The 27,740-nt window shown below is 49.4% G+C and overlaps 1 protein-coding gene and 3 pseudogenes across 1 annotated transcript; 2 read left to right on the top strand and 2 right to left on the bottom strand.

Annotated features, from left to right (window-relative positions):
• Positions 1 to 176: 176 nt before the first annotated feature.
• On the bottom strand, positions 177 to 3,084 carry LOC112881126 (annotated as a pseudogene).
• Positions 3,085 to 5,844: 2,760 nt separating this feature from the next.
• On the bottom strand, positions 5,845 to 8,671 carry LOC112882969 (annotated as a pseudogene).
• Positions 8,672 to 11,906: 3,235 nt separating this feature from the next.
• Positions 11,907 to 12,866, top strand: LOC112881485 (probable E3 ubiquitin-protein ligase XERICO). Its single transcript, XM_025946191.1, has one exon. It carries the CDS (start codon positions 12,039 to 12,041, stop codon positions 12,525 to 12,527), a length of 489 nt encoding a protein of 162 aa, XP_025801976.1. The 5' UTR covers positions 11,907 to 12,038; the 3' UTR covers positions 12,528 to 12,866.
• Positions 12,867 to 20,991: 8,125 nt separating this feature from the next.
• Positions 20,992 to 24,972, top strand: LOC112881125 (annotated as a pseudogene).
• Positions 24,973 to 27,740: the final 2,768 nt, after the last annotated feature.

Here is a 27,740-nt window from a genome sequence, read left to right as displayed (position 1 = left end):
TTTTTCCCTTTCTTGAATCTTTTGTTTCACAATCGTGATCGTCAATTAATTCCACGCACAATATAGGTGGTGGATTTAAATTTCTCCCCAACTTCACCCATGGGCAGACAAATTAAACCTACCAAGCTGACGAACATGAGCCTTCAATGAAGCCTTGCTTCTTCCAACCGTCCGTCTCAGTCAGGGTCTATCCCCCTCCCTCCCTGCTCGCTGATTGTGCCATCGGTGTCTGCATCCTCGCAGGAACACAAAAAGCCTGCGTCGCCGGGCGTCACCCGCCCCGCTGCGCTGCAATCACACAACCGCCGTGCATGCACCCGTCGATGACACCTGCCGACCTGCGCCTGCGCGTGCGTCTCGGTTTCCTGCATCCGCAGCGATTTCTTGGAAGGAAGAACGCGCCCACGCCGGCCCTGCCGCCCAGTCTGCTGCGGGAAGCCGGCGGCCTCCGTCCATCTGGCGGCAGCAGCCTGAAACCCCAGCGGCTGCGGCTGCAAGCAAACGCGGGGGGCTGGAACGGATAGCATCAGACAACGGAAATCAAGACGGGCCGGCGGGCACATTTTATTTCGCGTTATGGAGATCAGCAAAACCCAACTTTTGTGGGCCGTCAGTATATGAATGTGTAAGCAAACGAGAGATGTATCCTCGGCAACTCTTGATGCATAGAATAATTTGGAAAAAAGATGTCAGCAAAAAAAATCATGGATTTAATTCCTTTTTTATAACATGCATGGGTACAATAATATTATTACACACACACACACACACACGAGAAATGGTGAACGCAAATGCAAGTTGCTAGTTTTTTTTTGGCGAGAATTAGACAGTAAGCACCGGATTGATGTCTTGATGAGTTTTAGTGCCGTCGTCATTTCTCAAGGATACGATAACAAAAACAAAACATGGCTCACATGGTGGCGGCAGGAAGAAAACATGAAAGCTACAGTGTCAGGGCTAGCTGCGAATCATCCAAATTCACCACCCCGTACCTGATCGAGCTAGATGTACCCTGCGAAATATGAGCAAGGTTCAAATGTGAGTGGTACAAATGCAAGGAGAGTTTGGTAACATGCATGGAAGGAAATATTTGATTGGTAGATAGTAGGTCATTTTCACTCTCATCTTAATGACAAGTTGGTAGCTGCAAATGATTCTGATTAGCACGCAGGCGCCTGCCTGCCAAATTACCTTCTCTGCAACAGCGGATACGACGTGCGCCTGCCTGCCAAAAAAAGGGTAATTTGGAAACTTTTTTCAAGAAGAATAGTGATACATATTAGGACAATGAAATGAAAGTCAAGCCACTTTACAGATATTGAACGCTCCAACTCATAGATCCTTCTCCACAGTTTCTCTAGCGCGCAGAGTTCGAGCACCCAATTCTCCCACTTCTTCAGTTTCCAACCCTCCCGTCGCTTTGGCCTCTGAAAAACACCACCCCTGCTGTATGGGTAACTTCGCATACATAAAGCATTGCATGTTGCCACACCAACGGGGACTGTAATTTAACAGCCTCACCATCTTCCCCTGTTCAATCCTAATATTCCCACGAATGTTATAAATAGCAGGCTATAAAGTTTAGCAGCAGTTTTCTCTAAAAACTATACAAAGCTATAGCGGCCTATAGCGAAAGCTAAATCATTTAGCGGAATAATAAAATAATTAATAATCACACACAAAATTATAAGCATTGTCGGTCTAACACCAAGAAATAAACTCTAATATATCCTTTAACTGTCCAACGGTGCCCATGCTACGTTGTCTAAGGTCCACACTATGTTTATTTAGTTGTATCCATTCTTTTGACTCCGTCTTTGAGCGAATGACACCACTAAAATCTATTAGCAATTTGACATTCAGCATTGCTAAATCTCGCAAAAGCCACTTTAGTAGACATTTAGCACTGTTAAATCTCGTAAAACTTTTTTAGCGGACGTAGCGGACAAATGTTGCATAGCGTAGCGGTAGATCTTCTAAAAACTAATAGCGGGCTAATTCCAACATTGGTTCTGACTTACCAGTTTCTGGTAGTAAATATTCCCACCCTGACCGTAAAAATATGATCTTATCCCCATGGATGAAATGTGGGGATGAAATGTGGCCTAGGAATGCATGTGTTAGCTGATGAGAACTGAATAGTGCACTTGTGCCTCCAGCTTTGATCTGCCTTGTTCTCAAGTGTCCAGATCTGCAGGTTCCCAACAAACCCTATAGCTGAATGCATGCTGTCTTGAGCTGTGGCAACACACACCTTCGCATCCACCCCTGTGATCCAGTACATACGAGATGTACTATAAGCACGGCCTGCATGGTCAGCTATTGGCAGCTGTATCCATTCAAAACGTTCTTCCCTGAGATCAAAGGACACGACAGCACGCCGCCGTCTATTTCTCTCGTCCTCACTTAGCCAGTAATACATTGCTCCGTCAACATTGACAACTCCAGAGTAATCGATGCAGCTCAAGGTTTGAGTTTTGGGAGCTCTAACATCTCTCCATTTATCACCGCCAAGTGTGTAAACTTGAACGACAATGACGGTGTCTACGGGAAAGAGCTCCCTCCCACCAAGAAAGCGTATAACCTTGTATCCTTTCGTCACAGGGTGGAAACCAAAGTTGTAGAGAAAATAATGGTCACCGGTCACTCTGTTGTCAGGTTTTGCAAGGTGCAGGCATTCACCAGTGGCAAGGTTGGCAATCTTGATCGTCTATCCGAGTACAAGCAAGCGAGTCCATTGCAGCAAGCGAACAGGAAATCATCAGGCTCGATCACAAGCGCATCCCACCTTGACGGTGACCAGGCTTCATCAAAGAGAATCGCTTCGCTGGGATAAAGCTTCTTAAGAGCCGACTCGCGGTTGGAGAACAGGAGAGGGCAGCACGCCGGTGCACGATGAAGCTGCAGGTGTGCCGTGGCGAACCGTGGATCTCGAAGGATGAGTCTCCATTGCCTGCATACACGGCGGCACCTCAGAAGAGTGCTCGCTGGAAGCCTCAGGAGTATCAGCTCAACCATTTCGTCTGGCAAGCTCGGCACCCATTTCGTTCTTGCCTGAACTTCCATGGTTTCTGAAGAAGCCATGGTGGGGAAAAGAATCGCTCATCGGAGCTACCGAGTCCTCCTGCACATTACAACCTCATCAAATGATGAGCCATACAAATTAAACTTGGACACTGAATACGCGGTGAACAAAGTACATTAGAACAAACAGCAACATGCCTCTCTTAACATTAAGAAATTGTAACTACGCAACGTGGGCTTAGCAGCCTCGAAGAAATTGGCCCTTCTGAATTCTTATGGCCGTCAAAAACTGCATCACACTAAGCAGTGGCCACTCTTAACACTCGCAGTCTAGCATGTGCTCATGACTCGTTTCTCTTTATCCACTATCAACCATCTGCCCCTGATCCTTAAATTACATAACTGAAAAAATTCCCGAACTCCGCCCCATCCATACACGGTGCTCGAGACCTGTGAGAATGGACGACCCATGCGTATAGGACATCAGCGACCAGGGCCGGATCCAACTGTACTGATTTTTTATGCAACACCAGAGTTCGAACCCTGGTGGGCTGGCAGGACCAACGCCTGCCCAACCACTGCGCTCGGTTTGCACAGCATGGCATCAACATACATAGAAACCTAATGTACGTGTCACACAGCATTAAGAATCGGGCAGATAGATACACTTCTAGGTTATGCAGAGCCTGACGAACTAGCAATCAAATTAAAATAGAATCAACCCCAATTCTCCTGGGACACAAGTCGCGGTGCCCCAGAGCCCCAACACTCCCAACAGATCAACAAGCAAGCGGTGCTACTCGCGACGGAAACAAGCAAACTGCAAACCGATGCGACGGACGAAGAGGGCGAAATGATTGAAGATCTTCAAATATTACAGCGGGATCAGGAGAACTCACGAACACATCCACGCGACCGCCGCGGCTCTCCCACGTCGCGGGAGGTTTCCCGACGATCCGATGATCCCGCTTGGCGGCTCGAGAAATGAGGTTTCCCTCCACAGGAGGGGGGACAAAATACAAGACTACCGATGGCAATAGGTACCCGAAATTAAAACCCGATGGTTTTTACTTCATTAGAGTCATTAGAGTACGGATTTAGATCAACTTTTAGACTCGTGGGTTTATTAATGGGCAAAAAGTTCTACTGTTGGGTTTATAGGTATGGATTTATTTGTGTAATAACCAAACCTGTAAATCTGTGGATTTTTTAAACCCGATGCAATCTAAGTACGTATGGTGAACTTCTAAAAAATTTGATGTTAATATTATTATTTTATTATTATAAACTTTGTAACGAACTTGATTTCAATACCACTATTTTATTGTGAACTTACAACAAATTATGAACTTATTGCTCATTTTATATTTATGCAAACTATAACTTTTTGCTTAGATAAATGTTTTGTGTCTCTTAGTTGTTTAAATTGAAGCATAGTTGATAATGGAAGAATATACATGTATTGATCATTGATAAGTTTTTATCATGGCAAAGGTGCAAGCAATGCATAAAGGAATATTCTCAGTCACGGATGATCCGTGGGCGACCCGTGGGTACCCATTAACCCGACGGGTTTGGATTTTGGCAAAATTTTATACCCATCGTGGGTATGAATTTGGAATAGCAAAATCCAACAGGTTTATACCCGTTGCCATCCCTACACAAGACACCGGAGACGGCGATCAAGAGGCCAACAGAGGAAGATCTGTGCAGCACTGCCCTACGCGATTGGCGGTTCATTTAATGCCGCCGGATCGAGGAAGCCGAACCTAAATATAGGGCGCAAGTGATGGTCGCATGAATATAAGTTTTTTTTGTCAATTAATTTTTTTAGGTGGGCTCAGTGACCCAAAATGATTAGAACTAACCTACGAGTAATGACGTAATGTATAGTATCACGATGCAGGCATGCAGTGCGTCCTGATGCTCTCCCTATCGCAGCTTAATCTTGGAACATGGCCTCAAAAAAACATTTCTTTTCTGTTTTCATTTTAATCTTCACGGGTACTGAGAGAATGCACCGGACCTACGAACGAAGGTATAGAGTCATCGAATTCGTTTGCTTCTTCTGGTGACCCACAAAGGATGAACTTACGTCATCCTACGCACTGTAAAGCAAAACCGTAGTTGAAGCGCATCTAAACAGAGTACTTTTCTTTTGTCCAAAAAAGCAGAGTACTTTTCACAAGCAAAGGCCAGTACTCTACAGCTCGGATCTAGTACACTCCAAACTAGCATTACGATACACGCTTGCACTTTCCAAACATATCAAAAAACCTTGGTCACCACGGCTTGATCGGCGCCGTAGACAGGGAGGTGCACTCAGATCAGAACCACACAAGAGGAATGAAGGAACAGCTAAAGTTAAGCAGCTGAGTCCGGGTTTATCCTCACCGTAACCATGATGCTTCAGAAATGAAATAGTATATTACATACTTAGCTCATAACGTCTGCAGATAAGAGTGCCACTGAGAGTGCATTGTGTTTCTCGGGCCACAGATCGAAACATGCATGCCACCACGGATGCAATAACAATAGCATACCACTGAGGCCCAGTTTGGCCCAACTAGCACAATTGCGTAGTTCCATTTATTTATTTATTTATTACCTTCATTTTTGGGATCGCGTTTGGACTGCGAGCCTCGGCATTTTACCCTGCAATGAATGCATAACTTGCGACGACGTAGTTTGTAACCTTTTGGTTCCTATTCCACAGAACTACACAATTTGTGCGGCCTTTTGTGTTCAGAAATAACCTGTGGCTTTGGTTGAACTTAACGTATGAACAAACGTTGAAAACAGAACTAAAACAACAGGACCACACAGAAACAGCTGAACCTTGACGGGCATTGCCAATAGTGATGTGAAGATTACACCATAATTTCTGTGTCAGGCATGACCACCTTCCTAAGTACAGACTATGCTCACTAACTCAGCACATATGACATATGCCGCCAAACATTCAAAGTGCAGGAGCCTCGTACAAACTAATGAGAAGCAACTGCAGGAGCAAGAAGCCGAGGAGACGTACGAACAGTGGATGCCTCTGCATACAGGCTTAAGGGAACAAGTGTCTCCTTGTAGAAGTAGGACTGTGTCTCGTAGAATCTGTGGGGTCCTAAGTGTAAAAGCTTCACCTCATTCTGGTGCTCAATGTGCACGTTCTTGCTTCGCAAATCATGGTATCACACGTTACCCTTGCAGTCCTGCAGTAAGATCTTCTCCCTGTGGATGAAACATGGCTGAGGAACATACCGGGGTAACCATGGTGACTGGATGCTATATTTTAGGAACCCCTTGTGCTCAACCTGACTTTCAAGAGCCCAAATATCGACCCTGCCGGAAAGCTCTGCATTGTAGTAGCACCACCTTAGTACATGGCTCTGGTATGGTATAGTCACTATGCATACCTTCTGATCTATCTCAGTTATTATATAGTACGCGATTCTGGGGTTGGCACAAGAGTCTGTCTCTTTCACCTCTAATGATGGAAGTTGAATCGTTGTAAACGTTTCTTCCTTGAGATCAAATGACATGACTGCCATGCCACAGTTTGTTCCTTCATCTTGTGTTAGCCAGTACATGCTCCATCCACGTTAACAACTCCAAGATTCACAATGCAGCATGGTCTTGGTGCTTTTATATTTCTCCATTTGCCGTCACCAAGGGTGTACACTTGAATGGTGTTGAAATGGAAAGGCTGGCCTGATTTGCAACACTGGGGCTCACACTGAAAGTGCACAAGCTTGTATTCTCCAGTTGTCGGGTGAAATCCAAAGCTGTACAGATAGTGGAAATCGTGCAACAATATCCCATCAGGTTTCGAAAGATGCAGCCATTGACTTGTTGCAGGGTTGACTACCTTCAGCGTGAATTTCTTGTAGAAGCAAAGCAGGCCGTTGCATGATGCAAAGAGGTGATCATCAGGATCCATATGTGATGTTGCCCATGTCGATGGAGACCATTTTTCATCGATGATCGTTGCATGGCATGGGTAGACAGTCTTGGGATATGGAATATGCAATTTAGGCAAGTAAAGAAGGAGGTGCTTAGGTGCATGATAGGCATGTTCTTTGATGAAGTGGGGGTCACTGATCATGTCACGCCATTGCTTGCAGACTCTACGCAGTCTCAGTAGAGAGCTTATGGGAAGTCTGAGAAGTATCTCCTCAATAACATCTAGTTGGATCCTTGTGGCGGCTGAACACGCAACTGTGTGTTCATCACTTGCCATTGCAATCATTGTAAAAACCTGCAAAAAAGATAAGGATTACAACACGAAGGTATAGATCATATTCAGGGAGCTATGGGAACCCGTTTACAATTGAGGATCAACAACGCAATCACTTCAGACATTTAAAAGAAAAAAGAAAAGAAAAGGAACTTCTTTCTCCATCATGAGAGGGTTTATCTTACTGAAAAGGGAAGATATATTGTTACTGGTAAGAGACGCCCCACCCCTAGCAACTAAAATGAAGAAAAGCATAAACAGTATTGGGGGTTGGTCATTCTACTACATGAGTGTCTGTGAGTTTTGTTTCTGGTACTCTTGTTCAAAATAATGTGCTTCAGCCTTCAAAATTCCTTTTCAAGGAGTTCTCAATTCTCTTTCACATGTTGTTTTGGGCATAGATAGTCTCCAAGATCAGCTTTTGCCTAACTTTACCAGCTACTAGTATTTGGTGGTAAAAGTAACAACAACATAGCAATAGAAATGTACTTTTCATGATTACATGTAATCTAAACATTTTATGTATTAAATTCTTACAGTATGGGCATACACGGCAATTTCTAAATGACAATTAGAGAACAGAAGGAATGATTGCAGTGAATGCAACTATATGTATTTTTATGTTTACATCTAAAGCAGCCCTGATGAGTTCCTAACAATTCAAATTTTCGAGAATTAACAGGTAGCATAACAGTGCAAGTTCAGATGAAACAATTAGGAAATCAAATCTTATTATTTCATGTTACAACAAACGTATCGCAAAATTGCCATCTCTCTAGTAGATGCAGGACTAAAACAAAGCACATAAATTTTACTATCATGAGCCATGACAGAAGCATATGAGGTGTACAGGCATCATCTAATGATCTAAATTCCTTTTGCAACTTGGCATTTCACCAACGGGCTTGGAACTTGGAACTAAGCATACCATTAGCATCTCACCTCCCCGGAATTCTCTCAAACCAAACACGGAACTGAACATGACACTGTCAATCGACAGACCTAAATGCCTGAGCCAAACTAACTAGAGGAAAGGCATCCGAAAGAGCAGCAGATCCCCGCGTAGCCAAACACTCCCGGTCTGCAGTCCCTCTAGTTCCCACAGTAGCAATTAGCAGATCCTAATCTGGCTCGCAACACCCCCAGCACGGCGGCAAAAACAGAGCCTCACGAAGGAATCTGGACGCCGCACGCGGAGCAAGCCGATGGACGGGGGGGCACATGGCCAGAACGGAGAGGGGAAGGGGTCGCGGGGACCTGAAGGAAACATACGGGCAAGTCTTGCAGCCGGCGAAGCCGCCGCCGGGGACTTCCTCCCGCCGTGTGGGCAGGACGCAGAGGGTTGGCGTTATCCTCCTCGGGCAGCCCGGGTTTCTCGGTCCCCCTCTCAATCGCTGGTCGAAGGAAGATCAGAATTTACTGGGCCCTCAAAGCCCAATTACGCACCCGCTACCTGGTTCCCTTCCAAGATTGGCATCCTTCTCGGCCCCCCTGGACGCGCGCAAGGCGACGCGGACCGACGACCACGAGACAGCTCGGACGATTGGCTCCAAAAAAACAAAAATGCTCGGACGAGCCATGGACGGACGACCCGTCGACCCGGACCTAAGGTGGGCCGCCACCACGTTTGGCTGGACCCCGAGCCCGCCCCGGGGACACGAGCGGGCGGCGTGCGCGCAGCCCAGGTTCACCGCTCCGGGACAAGACACATCCCCCCCGGTCCACCACGCCAGTTCGGAAGAGAAGCGCGCACGCCACGTCGTGGCCACGTGACCCTGCTGCGCGCCGCGGGGGGAACTGGGGAAGGGGAAGGGTCGAAGGGAGGAGGGCCGGCCGTGCCGTCGCGGTAGCGCGCCTGTGTGCACCGCATCGCTCGGGCAGCGCCGGAAAGCAACACCGCCGCGCGCGGGCCCGCGGGCCCGCGGGCCCCGCGGCTCGGCTGCTTCCGGGGACCCCACGCGCAGATCGGTCTCGCCGCGGGGCCCGGGCTGATTTGTCACGTGCGGTGCTTGCTCTCACCATTTTCACTCTAGCGACACATGCGGGCCCAGCATTTCGGCCTAATGCAGGCTTCCTGCATGTTTGTAAATCCATGCACTACCTCCTCTCAAAAATACTTTGACGTCCACACCATATCATGCTTCACTAATTCAACCACACCCTCCGGTGGGAGCATCATGTTTACCCGCCCGGAGCGAGTATTAGCATCAAGAGCCGGACAAAATGAAAAATGCAACACTAAGATTGGGACCATAGAGAAAAGAGGTGAGTCCTTGCACCCCTAATCTCTTGACGTATCATTTGTGGCTGTATATTCGTAATGGTTCATGTTGGATTTTGATGTGACTTACTTGAAGCATTATAATGTCAGCAGCAAGATTACCAAACTTTGTTATTTGGGACAAACCTGTCACGTGCGGTGCTTGCTTCCAACACTTCCTACTCCACGTAATATGTTTTCTATTTTTTTTTTAGAGTTCACAGCGAGACAAGCACAGTGCCAACTCTATTAGTTCAACTCGGTTCTAATTCTAAAGCATAATAGCATCATGCGCGTCAGAGTTCAAAACGTGCAACCATGGCTCTTCTAAGTTCTACCCCACGCATCGTGCGCTCTGAGCTGGCAATCCAAATCTCCTGTGACGAGCGGGTCGGTGACTTGCAGGAGACCACGCTTCGTGCGGTTGCCTTGCTGTACCATGTAGCTAGCTCTCTATCCCCTCGATTGAACGGCAGGGCTTCCAACTTGTGAATTTTTCTTTAAAAAATAAGAGTTGGTTCACATGATGAAAGCCTTTACAAAATGTCAAAATGCAGCAGCAACTAGAATTCTCTCGAGCATCGACGCAGTGGAGTGCCACTCTCCCGACCAATCAGATTAGGGATAAAACGGCCACGAGTACAAGGAGGACCCCAGCAAGTTGGGCAGAAAGCGCGGGAGGGAGCCTGGGGCTTCACGGTCATCGGGTTCTTCCATTCCAGGTGCGCTGCGTGGCGCAGCACCGCCCACGTTGACATCACCGGTCGTCCACACGGCCGAGATCGCCGGCCAAATCTCCCGCTTAACCAAAGTCATTAGCCACCAGAAGCATCCGCCCACTAATCTAACCTTAATTATCTGATCCACCCCCACCCCACCTCGTTAAACTAATCCAACCCCCGCACCGCTACGCGCTCGCTCCCCCCTCCCCTGCCTTCCCGTTCACACCGCCACGCGGGTTCGTCCGCTAGCCCGCGTGGCGGACCAGGCGGCGATCGCTCCGCCCCGCCGCCTGCATGTGCCGGCCGGCCGGCCCGCGGCGCAGGTCGCGCTGCCCCGGCGGCTGGTTAAGGAGGCAGGCAAGGCAACCTGATCGATGGAAATGGAATCACGGATCGCTCGGGATCAGATCGGGCCACGGGATGGCGCGGCGCTTGGTCGTGTCCCCCGCGCTGTCGGGCGCGCGCTCCGACCGCGCCAGAGCGTCGCCGGTGGGCGTGTTCTTTTCATCCCGTCGTAATCCCCGGCGGATGATACGGGCGCTGATCGCTGCGACCGTGCTGCGGTTTAGAGGGACAGGCACGGACAAGCACGCTGAGAATTTGGGGGGAACAGAGTAGTGACGCGATTTGGATTTGTTTGCGGTGGCTCGCCGGGACGGGACCCCAAGTCAAGCCGGCGGTGGTCAAGTCGAGACGCAACGCAGCAACACCGGGTGAGCCTGGTCGTCCTGGCTTTCCGCTCGCCTCGGCATGCACCGCTCCCGAATGATTTTCGCGGCGCCGATCGCGACGGCAACCGGCCGTCTTCCCAATTTCGTCTCCTCCGTATCCGCGGTACGTGAGGCGCTTTAACACGTCGGTCTACGCGCCCACCGGCCGCTCCGCTCGCCACCGCGATGGCGCGGCCGCGCACGCACCGGTCGCCGTCCGGGCCCCCGCGCGGCAGCGGCCGTAGCGTCTGAGTGGACGTTCGTCTGGGGAGACGGCGACGCGCTCCAGCCAAGTTGGTGCCGCCCGACGGCGACCCTCCCCGGCCCCCGGCCACGGCCAGCGCTGCCGCTGGCTGGCTGCGGACGTGCGCGCGCCGTGTCTGCGGGTTGCCGCTCGCGGCCGCCGTCGTCCTCGGTCCCGTCCCGTGTTTGGCATAGAATGCACCGCCGCGAGGTTTCTCAAACACACCGTCGTCGCGTGGGCGAACAAAAGCGCCGATATTTCCGTCTCCGCGAGCCGTGGCGACGTCTACATTTGAGAGTGGAGACGGTCGATGTGTAGCAAAGCAGTCGTGGGTTCTGAGCTCTGACGACTCATCGTGCTCTTCGACTCTTGGGTCTTGGCACAGTGAGCTCGGCAGACGGGTTTTGGATGGGGCCTGAATAATTCGGATTCCCTGCCCCTCACAAACCATGCACGCATTATTGGGCGCCACGACCCAAAGCCGTGGGGGCATTATTGGCCGCCACGAACCGACGCATGTGGGATGTCCCCCCGCCGATCGGACGGCCGGGCGCGCGCGCCCGCGGGGATCCAGCGGCGGGCGCACCAGCCGTCAGCGCGCGGGTTAACGGCGGTGGCGCGCCGTGCGACCACCCGAACACGATAGCGGAAGCGGACGCGAGCCGGGCCGGCCGCTATAAATTCGCCCCCTCCGTCCCTCCCCCTCGCCGTGTCCATCCCCATTCCTTCCGTTGCCCTCCACACCCCCTCGCGTCGACAGCCTCGAAAGAATCGGAAATTACAGCCCGGTCCCCGGATCGGATCCCCCCAAATCCGCCTCGGCCTCGAGCTCGCCGCCTCCGCCTCGATGGGGATCTCGAGCATGCCGGAGCCGCGGGACAGCCTGCTGGGCTTCCTGGTCTACAACGCGGTGATCTCGCTCGCGGCGCTGGCGGGGCTGGTGCGGGCGGCGCTGGTGTTCCTCGACCTCGGGGACTGGGAGGCCGACGGCGCCGGCAGCGGGGACCGGCTCGTGTCCGCCGCGGGGCCGGGGTCCGCGGAGAGGATGCAGAGGCCCCTCCTCCGCCCGGCGCGGCTCGGCCCGATCCCGGGGGTCACTACGACGTGCGGCGCGGCGGCGGCGGCGGCCGGGGACGACTGCAGCGTGTGCCTGGCGGGGTTCGGCGCCGAGGCGGTGGTGAACCGACTCCCCTGCGGGCACCTCTTCCACCGCGGCTGCCTCGAGACCTGGCTCCGGTACGAGCGCGCCACCTGCCCGCTCTGCCGCGCCCACGTCCCCGTCCCCGCCGTCCCCGTCGACGACACGCCGGGGCTCCGGTACCCGGAGTGCGAGTGAATCCGTCCTGCGCCCGCCGGATTCCCCACCCCCACGACCCGCGGTCGTCGCGCGCCCGGCTGTGTGCTGCAGGCTCCGTGTGGCCTTTCCGTGTGCGCGTAGCAAAGCTTAGGAGTAGTAGAGTTGCTGTTGCTTTCCCTTTTTCTCTTCTTTTTTTTTCAAACTTTTTGTCCCCCTCTTGTTGTTTCCGGTGCTGTCGCTGTAGCGTGTAAATACTCCAGTTCGCAGCAGAGAGTGCAGTGCTCCCGCGGCTGTGGTGTAGCGCTTTTTACGAGCTCAGCTCGTGTACATGCTTCGTCCCCAACAAGCAAAATATCGAGGAAAATTCACCCCCGAAAAGATCAGCTCGTGTCCATGCGAATTGAGGAAAAATTCTGCTTGGAATGGCTGTTTGTGCAAGTCTGTATTCAGATTTTTTTTTTTGCAGAATTCGGATGAAGATTAGGACCATCTTCGGCTATTCATCCTCCGGAAAAAAGAAACGGAAAGAAGGCACGGGAATCTTGCTGCGGCGATCCGGCCGGCGAGCATGGACGGGCGGGCGGGCGGGCGAGAAGCCTTGGTGGGGGGGTGACCGACAGGGCGCTGAAAGGCACCGCAGGTTGGGCGTTTGTTTAGTAGGCGGGGCAGGTCACATGGCCCATGGAGTGGCGGAGTGCGCGCTCATCAACGGCGCGGGCCCCGCCTGATGGCGCCCGCGTCGCCGATGGCACATGCGCTCCTAGCCCCCGAAAGGAAGAGAACCCCTCGCCGCCGCGGCCGTGGTACCCGGGGGGCGGGGGCGGGGGCTCTGCTAATCCTATCGCCTAATTAGTATCGGTGTGCGAATCGCCCTGTTTTCTTCGTAATTCCTCCAGGCGAAGGACGTCGTTCTAAACCGTGGAAAACCAGAACGGCATCTCTTTGAAGCGAAAACCGAATCAAAATTCATCCAAATCCAACGGATGGTAACATATGCGGTGGCACGGCAGGAAGCACCTCCGCTACAGCTAGTAGTTCAGGTCGCCCGACGGCCAACGCCCCGCGAACGCGTCGGATGGGAGGTTCGGCGGCGGCGGCCGCCTGCTCCGGCCGGTTGCGTCACCGTGGCCTTTGTCGCTTTGGTGCGAGGATGGTTTGCTTCCGGGCGTCTCGGGTGCGTTCCGCGCGTGTTGCCTAGCGGCGCCGAGCGAGCGAGCGAGGCCGCACAGCAGGTCAGGTCACAGGCCCTTGTCGCTGGCGTCGTCGCGCGCCACCACCAATTATGCGCGCGCGCGGACAAGTCTGTTGCGACGTCGGATTCAGACGAGACGGCTCAGGTAGTAGTGGTAGTAGTAAGCATCATCCCCTGCCCTGACCTCTCCAGCAGCGTCATCTGATAAGCTTCCGGCGGGATGGCCTGGCCTCATCCGACGACGAAGCGAACACGCATTTGACTGCGGGAGTGTGTGCAGGCCGTAAGCCGCTATGCTGTGCACAACGTGCTTTGAACGAACGGGAGGTCGTGGAAAACGCGAGGGCGGATGGGCGGGGCTCCCGTTCCCCTGTCTGGTTGTCTCGCGTCGACACGACAGGAGAGCCATCGTCCTTGTGGCCAAGGCGCATCGATCGCGTCTGCTCATGCTGCGGCGGCGCCCGTGCGCCTCCAAGGATGAATGGGAACACGGCTGGCGCGGCGGCGCCCGTCGACCAGGGAAAAGAAAACGAAGAAACGCATCGCGGCCGCGCCGCGCGGCTAATTTTGGTCGTGTCTGAACTCTGAAGGAGAGTGAGCATCTTCTACCCATTTTTCTCGCAGATTGGAGTCAGGAACGAGTCGCCGTATCACCTGCTGATGCCAAACGCCATGCCAGTCAGGAAGCAAGCTTAAGTGATCCGCGGTGACCAGCGCTATCTCGGTTCCGGGCTTTCTCCTGGATACGACACGGCATGACAGGAAGGTAGTTGATCGATGATCGGTGCGCATGCATGAACTCCTCCTGTTCGGGATAAGATAGAAGGGTCACCGATGATTGATGCGATAGCCACCCGCACACATCATAGGCACCTAGATGCAGACGGGACGCACGGGTGAGGTGAGGTGAGGTGACGAAAAGGGACGATGACCCGGACGTCGGGCCTATCTCGCCGTGATGATCCGGCCGCCGGCGACTCCGGCTCAAGAGGCGCGCCGCCCCCCGCGCTGGTGATTGAGATGGTCACGGCCATGGCCCCACCGGTGTTTTTCCTTGGTGACTGGTTGAAGTTGAAAAAAGAGAGAAGAAGAACAGATGTTGCTGTAAGTTCCAATTAGATCGGTGCCCTGCTCTCCACGGCAGGGGCGAGGGCAGAAAATATTGCCACCGTTGTCAGTGCAACTGCAGAATACCTGGCTCACCGGTTGGTGATAGTTTTTTTAAGAATCATTCTAACGTGCTTTAGTTACCTATTAAATTAGTGAACATAATTAAACACAATAGAAGATAGCGTATGGGATATACAATAGCCATTAGTCCATTATTACGAGTTATCAAAATTTTTACATTTGCTACAAAGAGGAATGCATCGTAGAGGCTAAGAAGGCTCCTCTGTTTGCATTTGTTTCTGATTTCAGAACACTTAACTTATAAAATTGCGACAAAGATCAGACTCTAGAGATTGACCCGTCTAGGAATGACAAAATCCTAGGATAAAAATTCAAATACCAAATCGATTGCCCAAGTCATGATCTTACAAAAAGAAAAGAAATTACCTTAGAGAATTGGGGCTTTGGGGGTGCCAGCTACCTAACCTTGGACCTCACACTGCTATTGTACTTGGGCACCCTAGGTCGCAGGATTTATGGGCTACCTGAATAGCAGATTTGTACTTGGCAGCCGGGATCAGGTTTGCTTTGCACCGTGAGAGAAGCTAATCAATGGTATATAAGATTACCGTCAAGTCGTCGATGTCAGCTGACGTCGACGCTTGACTGTAGCTCCGCCCCTGCTCCACGGTGAAGCCAAGATGCCATGCGCTTATCTTCTGAGCTCTGAAACGGTGAAACTCAGCTTTTTCCAAGCTGCCTGCCCGACCCCTTTCGAAGTTTCAAGATTGCGACAGGGGGACACTAGCTAGTACTAGCTAGTCCTACTAGCACAGTGCCGGACGTCAGGATTCAGAGCACTGTTGTTTGTGCAGGGTGCGCTGCATGTATGCCTGCATCTCCCCTGGCCACCCCAAACCTGGGCTTGGGCCATCGCAATTTTACTTGGGCTACGAAAGATAACTGAGCCCAGTTTAACATCTTACTGTTGTTTAGTTGGGTAGGTTCCCTTCCCTAAAAAAGAGAACGTTTTGGGCTCCTTTTGGTTCTTGTGCTCGTGCTTACTCCGTCTCTGCCTCTCAGGCCCAGCTGCTACTCTGCTGCTTTTCTCCGTTAGCTACGCGGACGCGGTGCTACGTTATCCAGTACTCCAACTCCAATGGCGCCGCGAGAACTAGAAAGAGCTGCTCCATTGCCGATTGCCTTAATGTTCACACGGGGTATGTGTGGTCATGACTCGTGAGCAAGGAAGGTTTCACCGAAGCCGACGGTGAAGTCGTGCGGTGCCCAAAGCTAAGCTTGGTTTTGGTTTCCTATACTAGCTTGGTATGTCTGGTATTGCAGGGTAAGTATGGCATGCGTGCGCGAGGGTTTCCATTTATGCGCGGAAGCCGCATACGAGCCGGAGTCACGGCCGATCGATCGATCGCATGCGCGCCGCCGGGGTGCTTGGGACTATAAAACCAAAGGCTTCTGTCCCTAGGGTTTGTAACGTACGTGACGACAGGAGAAGAAGAAGGGGGAAAAGAAAAGACGGGGCACGGTCGTCCTCAGGCGCGCGCGATCGAGATGGCGGCGAGGAGGATGCTCCTGCTGCACTACCACGACGGGCACGTATGCAACCGTCATGGATCCACAGAGCAGAGCCAGTAGTGGGCTAGTACGTAGCTGCTGGTAGGGTTGGTTGTCGTGCCACACTGCACAACGGCACAAGTATGTATGGTCATGCGTAATGTTTTGCGCACTCATCGTCTGTGGCTCTGAGCAACGAGCTGCATGCGGCCCGGTCACCGGCGCGCTTACACAGAACTCTGGTGGGTCGCTCGTCGAATCAAAGGCCGCGAAGCCAGGAGGGCGAGCTGCATGCTCCTTGTCATGCATCCCTCTTGCCGCATTGCATTGCATTGTGTCAAACCAGCTGAACAGCTGCTGCATCGGTGCGGCGAGGTGTTAGAAATTAAAAAAGGGTTATACTTGAGGCCCCTTTCACTTTAGTACGTCCTGTCACGGCGATCCTTAGCAGATCGACTTGTCGATGATGGACGGAGCTTCACCATCACATGCACGGTCACTTGTTCCGTGGTGTCATGTGGTAGTGCAATGGCACCGCCGCGGCATGAGTCGTGATTCAGCTGCAGGTCAGTTTGCCATGTTTGGAAATGGGGTCATATGCCATGCATCCCCCACCCCACAAGGTGGTCGGGCCAGGCGGGCAGCGGTCGGTCATCAGTGCTCGGATCAACTCTATAAGGACACGGCTTCATTATTCCTTGGAGATTACTCGCTTCCGATTCCAACAACTTGGCTACTCCCCCCGTCCTAAAAAATGCAACTCTCGCTTCTCGAGAAATCAAATAATTTTAAATTTAATCAAATTTATACAAAAAATCACTAATATTTATATCTCCAAATAGACCTACTATAAAAATATATTACATAATTAATCTAATAATACTTATTTTGTAACATAATTATTAATACTATTTTCTATAAAATCTTACTATTACTAACTGGAGGTTACTTTTTGAAGCCTCTACGTGAAGCAACCTAGAATTCTAGGTGGACACTCTAAAAAAAGATAAAATCCTAGAAATTCTCATAAAAATCATAAATATCCGACCATCAATACAACAACTCTAATCATAATAGTCATCGGATCTGTTATCTTTTCTAATAAATTACTCACATCTTTCATTATGAAAATATACTAAAGTAACACCTAAACATGTATCTAAATTACCCACATCTGCCATTATAAAAAAAATCTAAAGTAACCTCTAATCTTCATGTAAATTACCCATTGATGCCATTATAAAAATAATACAAATAACCCTCTAAATTTACATATAAATTATCCAATTATTTTATTATTATAAGTTAAAGTAACCCCTGAATTTGAATCTAAATTATATAATTATAACAAAGTATTAAAGTACACCAATATAAAATTGTAAATTACTATATCTATCATTATTAATATTTATTTATGTTATTATTTATATAAAAATACTACCCACTATATGTGTCACCATGTATTCATATATGATGGAAGAGATAAGAATACCAATTCACAAACAAATGGTTCAATTAAATATATATCAAACACATATGAGATGTGATGCAAAATGAAATCTATTGCAACTAGATAAAGATAAATATGTATTTTAGAGCATGTGTTAGAATATTTAATAGATGAAAGAAGGCGTAAAATAGATAATTATAATTATTAACTATCAGACTTATTTTTATATTAATTCTAATTAGTCCGTGCGGGGCACGAGTTGATAGGCTAGTTGGTCAAACTTGAAACTGTTTGACTCTTCAAAAGTGAGAGTTGCATTCTTTTTACGGAGGAGTACTTCTCATCAGAAGCAAAGCTGCAAAGTGATTAACCTGATCTACTAGGGCTATGATCCGTTACCACCTCTATCTGCACGGCGCTGGACCGGCCGCGGTAGCCGGGATATCTATTCATCGCACGTGCGACTAGCCGCCGTATCATCGCACATGTCCGCTGAGATAACAATGTGCTAAGTTCCAGAATAAAATAAAAGGTTAGAGATAACAATGTTTCAAAATATTTTTATCTTAATTTAGGATATTTTATTTTATTTTAGAATATTATTATCTCCAACGGATATATAGATGATACAACATCTAGTTGTACGTGCTATGAATAGACGCTCGCGGTAGCTAGGTCGTCTCGCTGCTGGTTGTCCGCTGCGGCTCTAGCTAGTAGTGTAGCTGTCTGGGACAACGACCAAATTACCGCAAATTTCAGATGAGCAGCCCAAGCACATAGTTGTTGAAAAAAAATAAAAAGTTCTTCTGGTAGGCGATAATAATATGCTCCAAAAGCAGTCCATAACGACTAAAATAATTCGTTCAACCTATTTTAACCATTATAGAGGTGATCCACGTAGTAGTCCATAGCACAAGATGGCCATATGCTTATGGGCCATCCATAAGGAATGAAATATCAATTTATCTTACTCCTTCCGCTCTTTTCTCTTTCTCTCTCTCCTTCCTCTTTCACCATGTCACTTTATTACTACTTATTTTTACACTTAACATTAAATTTTGCAATAGCTATAGTCTAATATGAATGGTGTCCACCACTGTAGACTACTTGGTTTAAATATATTTGTGTTGCCTTAGCCTTTGGCACAGCGATCGACGTTGCTTCGCTTTGTCTTGTCAGTTGTCACGACGACCTTTACGAGTTACGGACTTCTCGATCCGGGCGTCAGGTTACGGCCGTGTACAGCGCAGGGATTACATTACCGGCGATACAGCATTTATCAGTGAGCCCCGGTAACGATAATCAGTTGAAAATCGGTGAAAATTCGTCAAAACCGATTGGTAAAGAGACCTAAATTCAAAAAAATGAAATTCAACAATTTATCATCGATAATCGATGCAAACTGAACGATTTATCGCTTCGCCTACTGAAAATATATTTTGGCAGTGGAAAAAAAATAAAGGTTTGATAGCATTTAATTTTTTAGGTTATGTATTATATTATATTAGATAAATTACACATACATGCACAATTTTGCATATAGAATTGCCTAAGAAATAAACATGTTTACATATTTTGCCCATAAAATTGCATAAAGCACATGAATTTACACATATATACAAACCACGAAGTGCATAGTTCATATAAACAAACGAGTGCATAGTCCATACAAATTTCATAGTTCACAGAAATAAAAGAGTGCATAGTTCATACAAACCTCATAGTGCATAGAAAAAAGAGTACATACTCTATACAAGCCACGTACAAACTTAGCAAGCACATAGTCCATACATGAAGGCATTCGGCATATCAATTTAATCATTCTTCGGTCTCTTCGATTATCGACGCCACGATCAACTCTCTCGCTCCCAGCTGCAGCATCATCGATAATTGCCGCATATATATTGATTATCGGCCTTAATCGTACGAAAATCGGCCTTAATCGCATGAGTTAGTGGATGGTAACGGGTAGTTAGATAAAAATATTTTTTTCCTAAGCAAACAATTGTTGTTTTCAACATGTGACAACATTCTGGAATCAAGAGAAGGTCTAGTTTTTTATAAAAATAAGTTCTCTACTTTTTATAAATTTTTTTAAATTTTTGAATTTTTCATTGAAATCTAGCGAAATTCCAGTCGGTTTACGTTCTCAGCTAGCATCGGTAACGATAAATTTCACCGATAATCGCGATTATCGAGCGGTTTTGTATTCCCTGGTACAGCGTCGGGGTCACATGCATGGCAGCGAACAGAGACTCAGCACAAGGGCTCGCTCCGGCCGACCGATCGACCAGCGCGCTCCACATCAAAAGAGGGCACGCCGATCGTATAACCTTTCACGAAGAAACTGGCCATGCAATCCGGTTTGCCCGTTCTGCGATCAGAAGCTGGAAACTGCGGTTCATCTTTGCCTGGCTTTCAACTTTGCTAGAAGAAGTATGGCTGCTGGTCTTCGATTGGGCTTCTCTGAATATCCGACAGCCGACAGCTGATGAACACGATGTCAAGACTTGGTGGGAGGACAACCTTCGACACCTGACTCTGAACAAGCAGCGTTCGGTGGCTGCAGTTCTAATGATCACAACTTGGTGCCTTTGGACTGAAAGAAACAGGAGACTTTTTGAGCATCGGTCTCTGACTCCGATTCAGGTGTTCAGTTTGGTTAAAGCCGAGTTGCTTCTTTTATTAGAGAATTAAGGCTTGTGGCCGCCCTGAGCTAGATGTTGTACCCTTTGTATCCAATGTTTAGTTTCTCTAGTTGCCTGGTGTATGAGTTCTTTTGATTCTATGTAATTACAACTCTATAATCTTCCGCTCGCTTTTCTTCTTAAACGCATTGCAGTGCTTCTACCGTAGCATCACTGCAGTAAAATATAGATTAATTAGGCTTGTTAAATTTATTTCGTAAATTAGTACCATCTATCAAAAAAATTTATAAACATATTTTATTTAATACTTTTAAATAGTAAAAATCTACTAACTTTAGCCCTCCGAATGCAAACGGGGCTCGAGACAGCCAAACCCTCTCATGTGCAGAGTGCAGACGCGACGTGCAGCTGCAGCTGCAGCACACATACGCCAGGGCGGCTCGCAGCGCAGCGCAGCAGCAAAACTCCAAATCAAAACTCAGCACTAGCTCGAGATCGTGCGTACGTGCTCGATCGTCGATCCGCACGCCAATGGCCGGCCTCCGCCTCGCCGTCCTCCTCCTCGCCGCCTCGGCGTCGCGGCCGCCGGCGGTGTACGGCGTCGGCGATGAGACGGGGTGGGCGGTGCCGCCGGCACGCTCAACGAGTGGGCCGCGAGGAACCGCTTCCTCGTCGGCGACGTCCTGGGTATGTAACCTCGATCTCACGACGCCGAGCAGCCGGCCCCCCGCAAGCCTGTGTCGAGCGAGCTTAGCTTGTAGCGTTCTTGGTTCCGTGCGTGATCGATGGGGCGCGCCTGATCTGCGTGTCAGATTTCAAGTACGGCGACGACGACTCGGTGCTCCTGGGCGACTACGAGCGGTGCAGCGCGGCGAACCCGCTGCGCCGGTTCGCGGACGGCGGCGGCACCAGGTTCGCGCTCGGCCGCCCCAGGTTCTTCTACTTCATCAGCAGCGCGCCGGCGCGCTGCGAGGCGGGCCAGCGGATGGTCGTGCGCGTCGTGGATGCCCCCCGCCGGCCCTCCCTCACCAGCGGCGCCCCGACGCCGGCCCCGGGGACCCAGCCCTCCGACACGCCGCCTTGCGGGCACCGTCGGCTCTCCCTCGCGCAGAAGCAGTTCGCGGCGGCGGCGATTGGGCTCGGGGCCGGATTTATCTTGGTCTTCTCTATCGTATGGCTCTGTGTATGTTGCAACAACAATTAGAACTGTCGACAATAGCGTGCAGATTGGAACCTTTATTCCTGTGTCTTTCGTGCTTTTGGTAGCCGCTGTTTGTTCATGACCCGGGATGAGTTCTCTGAAATTCAAATATTTTTTCTCCCCTCTATGAATTACTAGTATGCAGTTAGAATTATACTTTTGCAATTTTGGTATTAGAAGACAGATTGTTATGGTAAATTATTCATCATGAGAGACTAATCACGGTTTTGAAAGGAGAGGGGAGGGGAAAAATAATAAGCACATAGGCTTGGATGAAGGCGTTTAGTGGTCAAGAAGTCATGTCACGAACTCGGTGCTTGATCTCTAGCTAGGTTGGGACAGGGGTGAATGAATTACCACTTTTATCTCAATGGTGAAATTAAAGAGGGGAAAAGAAAAACGGAGAATGTCTGGTCTGGCAACGAGCCACGCGCTGCTGCAGAAGTGCAGAGCTGTACCTCCCCCAACAGGTGAAAACCACGGAGGCAAGGGGACAAAGCGCTCGTGTCCCTGTTCTTCTAATTCCAGCGCTCGCGCTAGGTGGTGTAGATGCACGCCTACGAGCATTCCAGCGCCATTTTTGGCTGTGGAAAACTAATAAAAAGGCCCTGGGAGTGGAAGTGTGGATCGGAGCACGATGGAACCATTCAATTGCAAGGTTTGTGTTGGGTCTGTCAAGGCATCAGATCTAGTAGCGCGTCCATTGGCGTTGACAGCTAATAATAAGCTCGTTTGCTGCAAAAAAAAGAAAATAATGCTATTCTTAAGTCGAGCTCACTGTTCATGGTTGAGTGATTGGAATGGTTTGACGTCTGAAAGTGACCGCCTTCCAAGTTTCATGCAAGGAGCCGAGCAGCGCAGGCACGTGCACACGGCGACCCCGGGCATTCTGATGTACGCGTTGGCTCAAGCTCACCTCACATGCATTGTCGTCCACACGCGCCCGGCCGCCGGACGCCCACCGGAACGCGTGCCGCCGCGTACACCTACCAGCTGCAGCTACCTGCAGGCTTCCGGTAGTTGCCCGGCAGAATGCTCTCTGTGCAATGCAAGTTCCATGGCAACCGGGGCCTAGGTGCACGGAGACGTACGCGCATTTCGGCCCTGGGCACATGTAATGGCTGGCTCGCTACTTCGCATCCCGGACTGCGGCCGGCCGGCCACTCCACGGGGAAGCTTCCCTGCAAGTTCTCGTCCTCTCCGCCCGTGCTCTCGCCTTCTCCAGCCGAACCCCTTCTTTGTAGCGTACACACTACACAGACGGCCGGCCGGTTCAGACGCGAGACGCGCCAGTCCCAGACTCCCAGCTGTCAGCTCAGCACTTTAGTTGGGTTTGGGTCTCGACTCTCGAGTTCGCGGTGGCCTGCTGCAGCCGCAGTGCTGCGACAGCCGCGAGATCGTGCGTGCTCGATCGACCTGCACTCGATGGCCAGGCTCGCCCCCCTCCTCGTCGCCGTCTTTGCCGCCTCCTGCGGCGGCGTCCTCCTCCTCGGCGCCCCGTCGGCGGCGTCGGGCGCCCCGGTGGTGTACGTCGTCGGGGACGACGCCAGGCGGTGGGCGGCGACGCCACCAACGCGCTCAGCAGGTGGGCCATGAGGCACCGCTTCCACGTCGGCGACGTCCTCGGTAAGCTCCACCACCTCCGCATTAATTCTTGAGAATGATCACTAATTCTTGAGCATGATCGACCGATCGACGGCCGCGTATTGACTGCGTTCCATTTTCAGATTTCAAGTACTCGAAGAACGATTCGGTCCTCCTGGTGCGCCGCGGCGACTACGGCGGCTGCCGCGCGGCGAGCCCGGTGCGCCGGCTCGCGGGCGGCGGGGCCGACACCAAGTTCAGGCTCGACCGCCCGGGGTTCTTCTACTTCATCAGCGGCGTGCCGGCGCGCTGCGAGGCGGGGCAGCGCATGGTCGTGCGTGTGGTGGACGCGCGAGACTCGCTCGGCGCTCCGACGCCCGCCCCGGCGCCGGCCCCGGGGGCTATGGACGTACGACGAGCCCTCCGGCACTCCGCCGTCCGAGGACCACCCGATACCTGTCCCGTTCAAGCAGTTCGTGGCGGCATTCATAGGGTTTATCAGCGGATGTTTCCTCGCAGGGTTCATCGTGTGGTTGTGCATGGACTGTCGTCGCCGCTAGCTAGAACTTGGATTTTCCATTTTTCCGGTAGTGCGGTACTGCTGCTCTCTGCTTGAAATCCTTCTGTCTTCAGCAGTTTTGGTAGATGTTGCTTCTTAGGGTATGGTAGGTTAAATTCTATGAAATCGTCCTGTTTTCCTACCTTTTTGCACTGTGTTAAAAAAAGAAGTTGTTACTTGTTCGTGTACGTTAATCCTCTCCAGAAAGAAGTGGGGGAACCCATCAATCGCCGCATGACTAATTCTACTATGGCATTTCTGTAAGGAAACCGTACATTGTGGTTGCATGAACCAAAGAATTAAATTTAAACTTTTATGATTTATTTCTGTTAGAATTATAGGCAATTTTCGATATATTTTAATTCCAAATATTACTATCAATTTCATGATGAGTGATAATGTGTGTATAAGGTATGTGCATGTGTTCATGTTATTCTCACTAATAAGCATGAACAAAGAATTAAACCAGAATAGGTTTAGTATGTACCCCAAGGCGGGACCAGTGCCAGGGGCACCGGTTGCGCAGTTACCAGCTGGAATAGACATGCTATTCGACTGGCCTTCCTTGAAGTAGCCGAACTATGTCGATGCAGTTAGATGTTCGCAGTGCTGTCCCACGAACGGTCACGCCGGGAAGTAGACGAAGTAGTTGTTCGCACGAACGGACACGCCAGGAAGTAGACGAAGTAGTCGTTCAGGGAGCGAGCAGTCACGTCAAGACGCTCCCCAAAAACCTGATTGCCCGCGCCCCGTGCAAGGCCTTCAGCAAGCAGAGGTTCCGGAGGCCCTGCTCTCGCTAGAGCTATGCGCGCAGTGCTAGCGTTGGGAATGACAGAAAGCAGCTGAGGGAGAAGGGAGAGGTCTCCTAAGAAGGAGTACCTGGAGCAAGAGCTGAGTGAGTGAGGATGGGAGGAGAGGGTGCTGGTTTATATAGGTATGAGGTGCCTCAGGTTCAACGAACCTGGACGTCATGAATGACCTTGATGAGCCTCAGGTTCAACGAACCTGGACGTCGTAAAGAGCCTTGAATGTCCGGTTATTAGTGTCAACATTAACTCACGGTTTTTAATGCTCTTTACTGCTCTTTACAGCAAAACGTCTTTCTCACCGCACCGTCCGGCCGGCCGCGCCCACGCCCACGGCCACGGCCTCGGCCTCGGCGCGGTGAGGCGAGCGCGCGCGTGTGGTTCACCGTACTCCTCTTACCGGCTTCACAAGAGATGTACACGAAGTCCACCTTTTAAGTCGGTTGAGATCCTCCTCAATTCCCGGTACGGAATTAAGCCATTGATTCCCTAGCATTTAATAGTGGGCTTTAAATTCTTTTAATGCATTAGAATAAATGGGCCAAGCCCATTATTCCAACAATCCCCACCAAGAAATTCAAGCCACACTAGAAATATCCTCATTCCCTCATTGATATACCAGTATTCGACAGAGACTGTTAAGTTGAACTTCCATCTAGGACAAAAGCTACACTTGTTCACAACTGTGCAATGGACTATGCCTTGAATTGCCAGTTTTGTGCAAACAAGTTTGACTAGAGCCCTACACTAGTACTAGGCTGCAAAAGCATCCCCGCGGTTTGGAGCTTATAAGTCATACTCCATGCCCTTCATGAGTTTCTAGAGAATACCCAGTTATCATAGACCATGACCAATAGTCAAACTCATATAGGTGTGTTCCTTTCAGATGTTCTGTAGGACAACATCTTTGTTTCAAGAAAACAACTCATTTATTTTAAAGAAACCACCTGGAACACATTAAGGTATAGACCAACCTGCCATACAGATTAGAAGAGAAATGCACCTTATACATGGAATGAGCCCTTTTCACAACGGTTCTCTTCTCACAGTCAGACTTTAGTTTGTTTCACCATCCTAATTCACGGGATCTCCGATCACATAGGACAGGTTTCCACTATAGAATGACTCACGTGGGTCTCAAGCCCAATTCCATAGATGCATTGTCTATCACATTTCGTGAAAGACCCTTTGTAAACTGATCTGCCAGATTTTTAGCCGTCTGCACATAGTCCAGGGCTATAACTCCGGAGTTTCTTAATTTCCTGACAGATTTCAACCGCCTTTTCACATGTCTAGATGACTTCATATTATCCTTTGAACTATTCACCTTGACAATTACCGTTTGATTGTCACAGTTCATTAGGATTGCCGGTAACGGTTTTTCAACTATCGGCAAGTCCATAAGGAGCTCACGAAGCCACTCAGCCTCAACAGTGGCGGTATCTAATGCTATGAGTTCTGCTTCCATAGTTGACCTTGTTAAGATGGTCTGCTTGCAAGACTTCCAGAAAACAGCTCCACCACCAAGTGTAAACACATATCCACTTGTGGCCTTTATCTCATCAGCATCAGAAATCCAATTTGAATCACTATACCCTTCTAGTACCCTTGGGTACCCGGTGTAGTGAATTGCATAGTTCATTATCCCGTTCAGATAGCGCATTACTCTTTCAAGAGCCTTCCAATGATCATCTCCCGGGTTTGAAACAAACCGGCTCAGTTTGCTTACAACAAACGAGATGTCAGGTCTTGTAGCGCTTGCTAAATACATTAATGAACCAATAATCTGAGAATATCTCAGCTGATCTCGCATTATCGTTTTGTTCTTTCTAAGAATTAAACTGGCATCATATGGTGTTGAGACAGGTTTATAGTCGCTATAACCAAAGCGACTTAACACCTTCTCCACATAGTGAGACTGTGTAAGAATCACCCCACCATTAATCTCTTTTACCAGTTTTATATTAAGGATAACATCAGCTTCTCCTAGATCCTTCATCTCAAAATTTTGAGATAAAAACTCTTTGACTTTCTTAATCACATTAAGACTAGTGCCAAAGATCAGTATGTCATCCACATACAAGCACAAAATCACTCTTTCAGCCCCACCATAGCGATAGTACACACATCTGTCAGCTTCGTTCACAACAAAGCCGGCAGAGGTCAAAGTTCTATCAAACTTTTCATGCCACTGCTTAGGCGCTTGCTTGAGACCATATAAAGATTTCAACAACTTACAAACCATTCCTTTCTTAACCCTTTGATACAAATCCATCCGGCTGATCCATATAGATCTCCTCTTCTAACTCTCCATTGAGGAAAGCCGTCTTAACGTCCATCTGATGAACGAGAAGACCATAAGAGGCTGCCAGGGAAAGTAACACTCGAATGGTGGTCAATCGGGCAACTGGTGAATAAGTGTCAAAGAAATCTTCTCCTTCTTTTTGGGTATAACCCTTGGCCACAAGCCTAGCCTTGTACTTTTTAATAGTACCATCTGGCCTAAGCTTTTTCTTGAACACCCACTTGCATCCAACCGGTTTACATCCATAAGGACATTCAACGACCTCGCAGGTTCCATTAGACATAATAGAATCCATCTCACTCCTTACTGCTTCCTTCCAGTAGTCAGCATCAGGAGATGAATATGCCTCTTCAATGATTCTGGGTGTATCATCTATGAGGTATACAATGAAATCATCACCAAAAGACTTTACAGTCCTTTGTCTCTTGTTCTTTCTCGGAGCATCATTGTTATCCTCCTCAGGATTTTCTACAAGTGTATGTTCATTGTGTTCTATCGGCTCAGCAGAGCCATCATCCTCGATGAACTCTTGCCTAGATGAACTTGTTTCATCTCTCATGGGAAAAATATTTTTAAAAAATATAGCATCTCTGGACTCCATTATAGTACCAACATGCATGTCAGGTACTCCAGATTTCACTATTAAAAATCTATATCCAACGCTGTGAATAGCATAACCTAGAAAGATACAATCCACGATTTTAGGTCCAAACTTATGTTTCTTGGTTATTGGCACACTCACTTTTGCCAAACAACCCCATGTACGTAAGTACGACAGTGTTGGCCTTTTCTTCTTCCATTCCTCGAATGGAGTTATCTCTTTAT

Source organism: Panicum hallii, chromosome 2, assembly GCF_002211085.1.
Source record: "Panicum hallii strain FIL2 chromosome 2, PHallii_v3.1, whole genome shotgun sequence".
NCBI lineage: Eukaryota > Viridiplantae > Streptophyta > Magnoliopsida > Poales > Poaceae > Panicum > Panicum hallii.
This window is presented reverse-complemented; position numbering and strand designations above follow the sequence as displayed.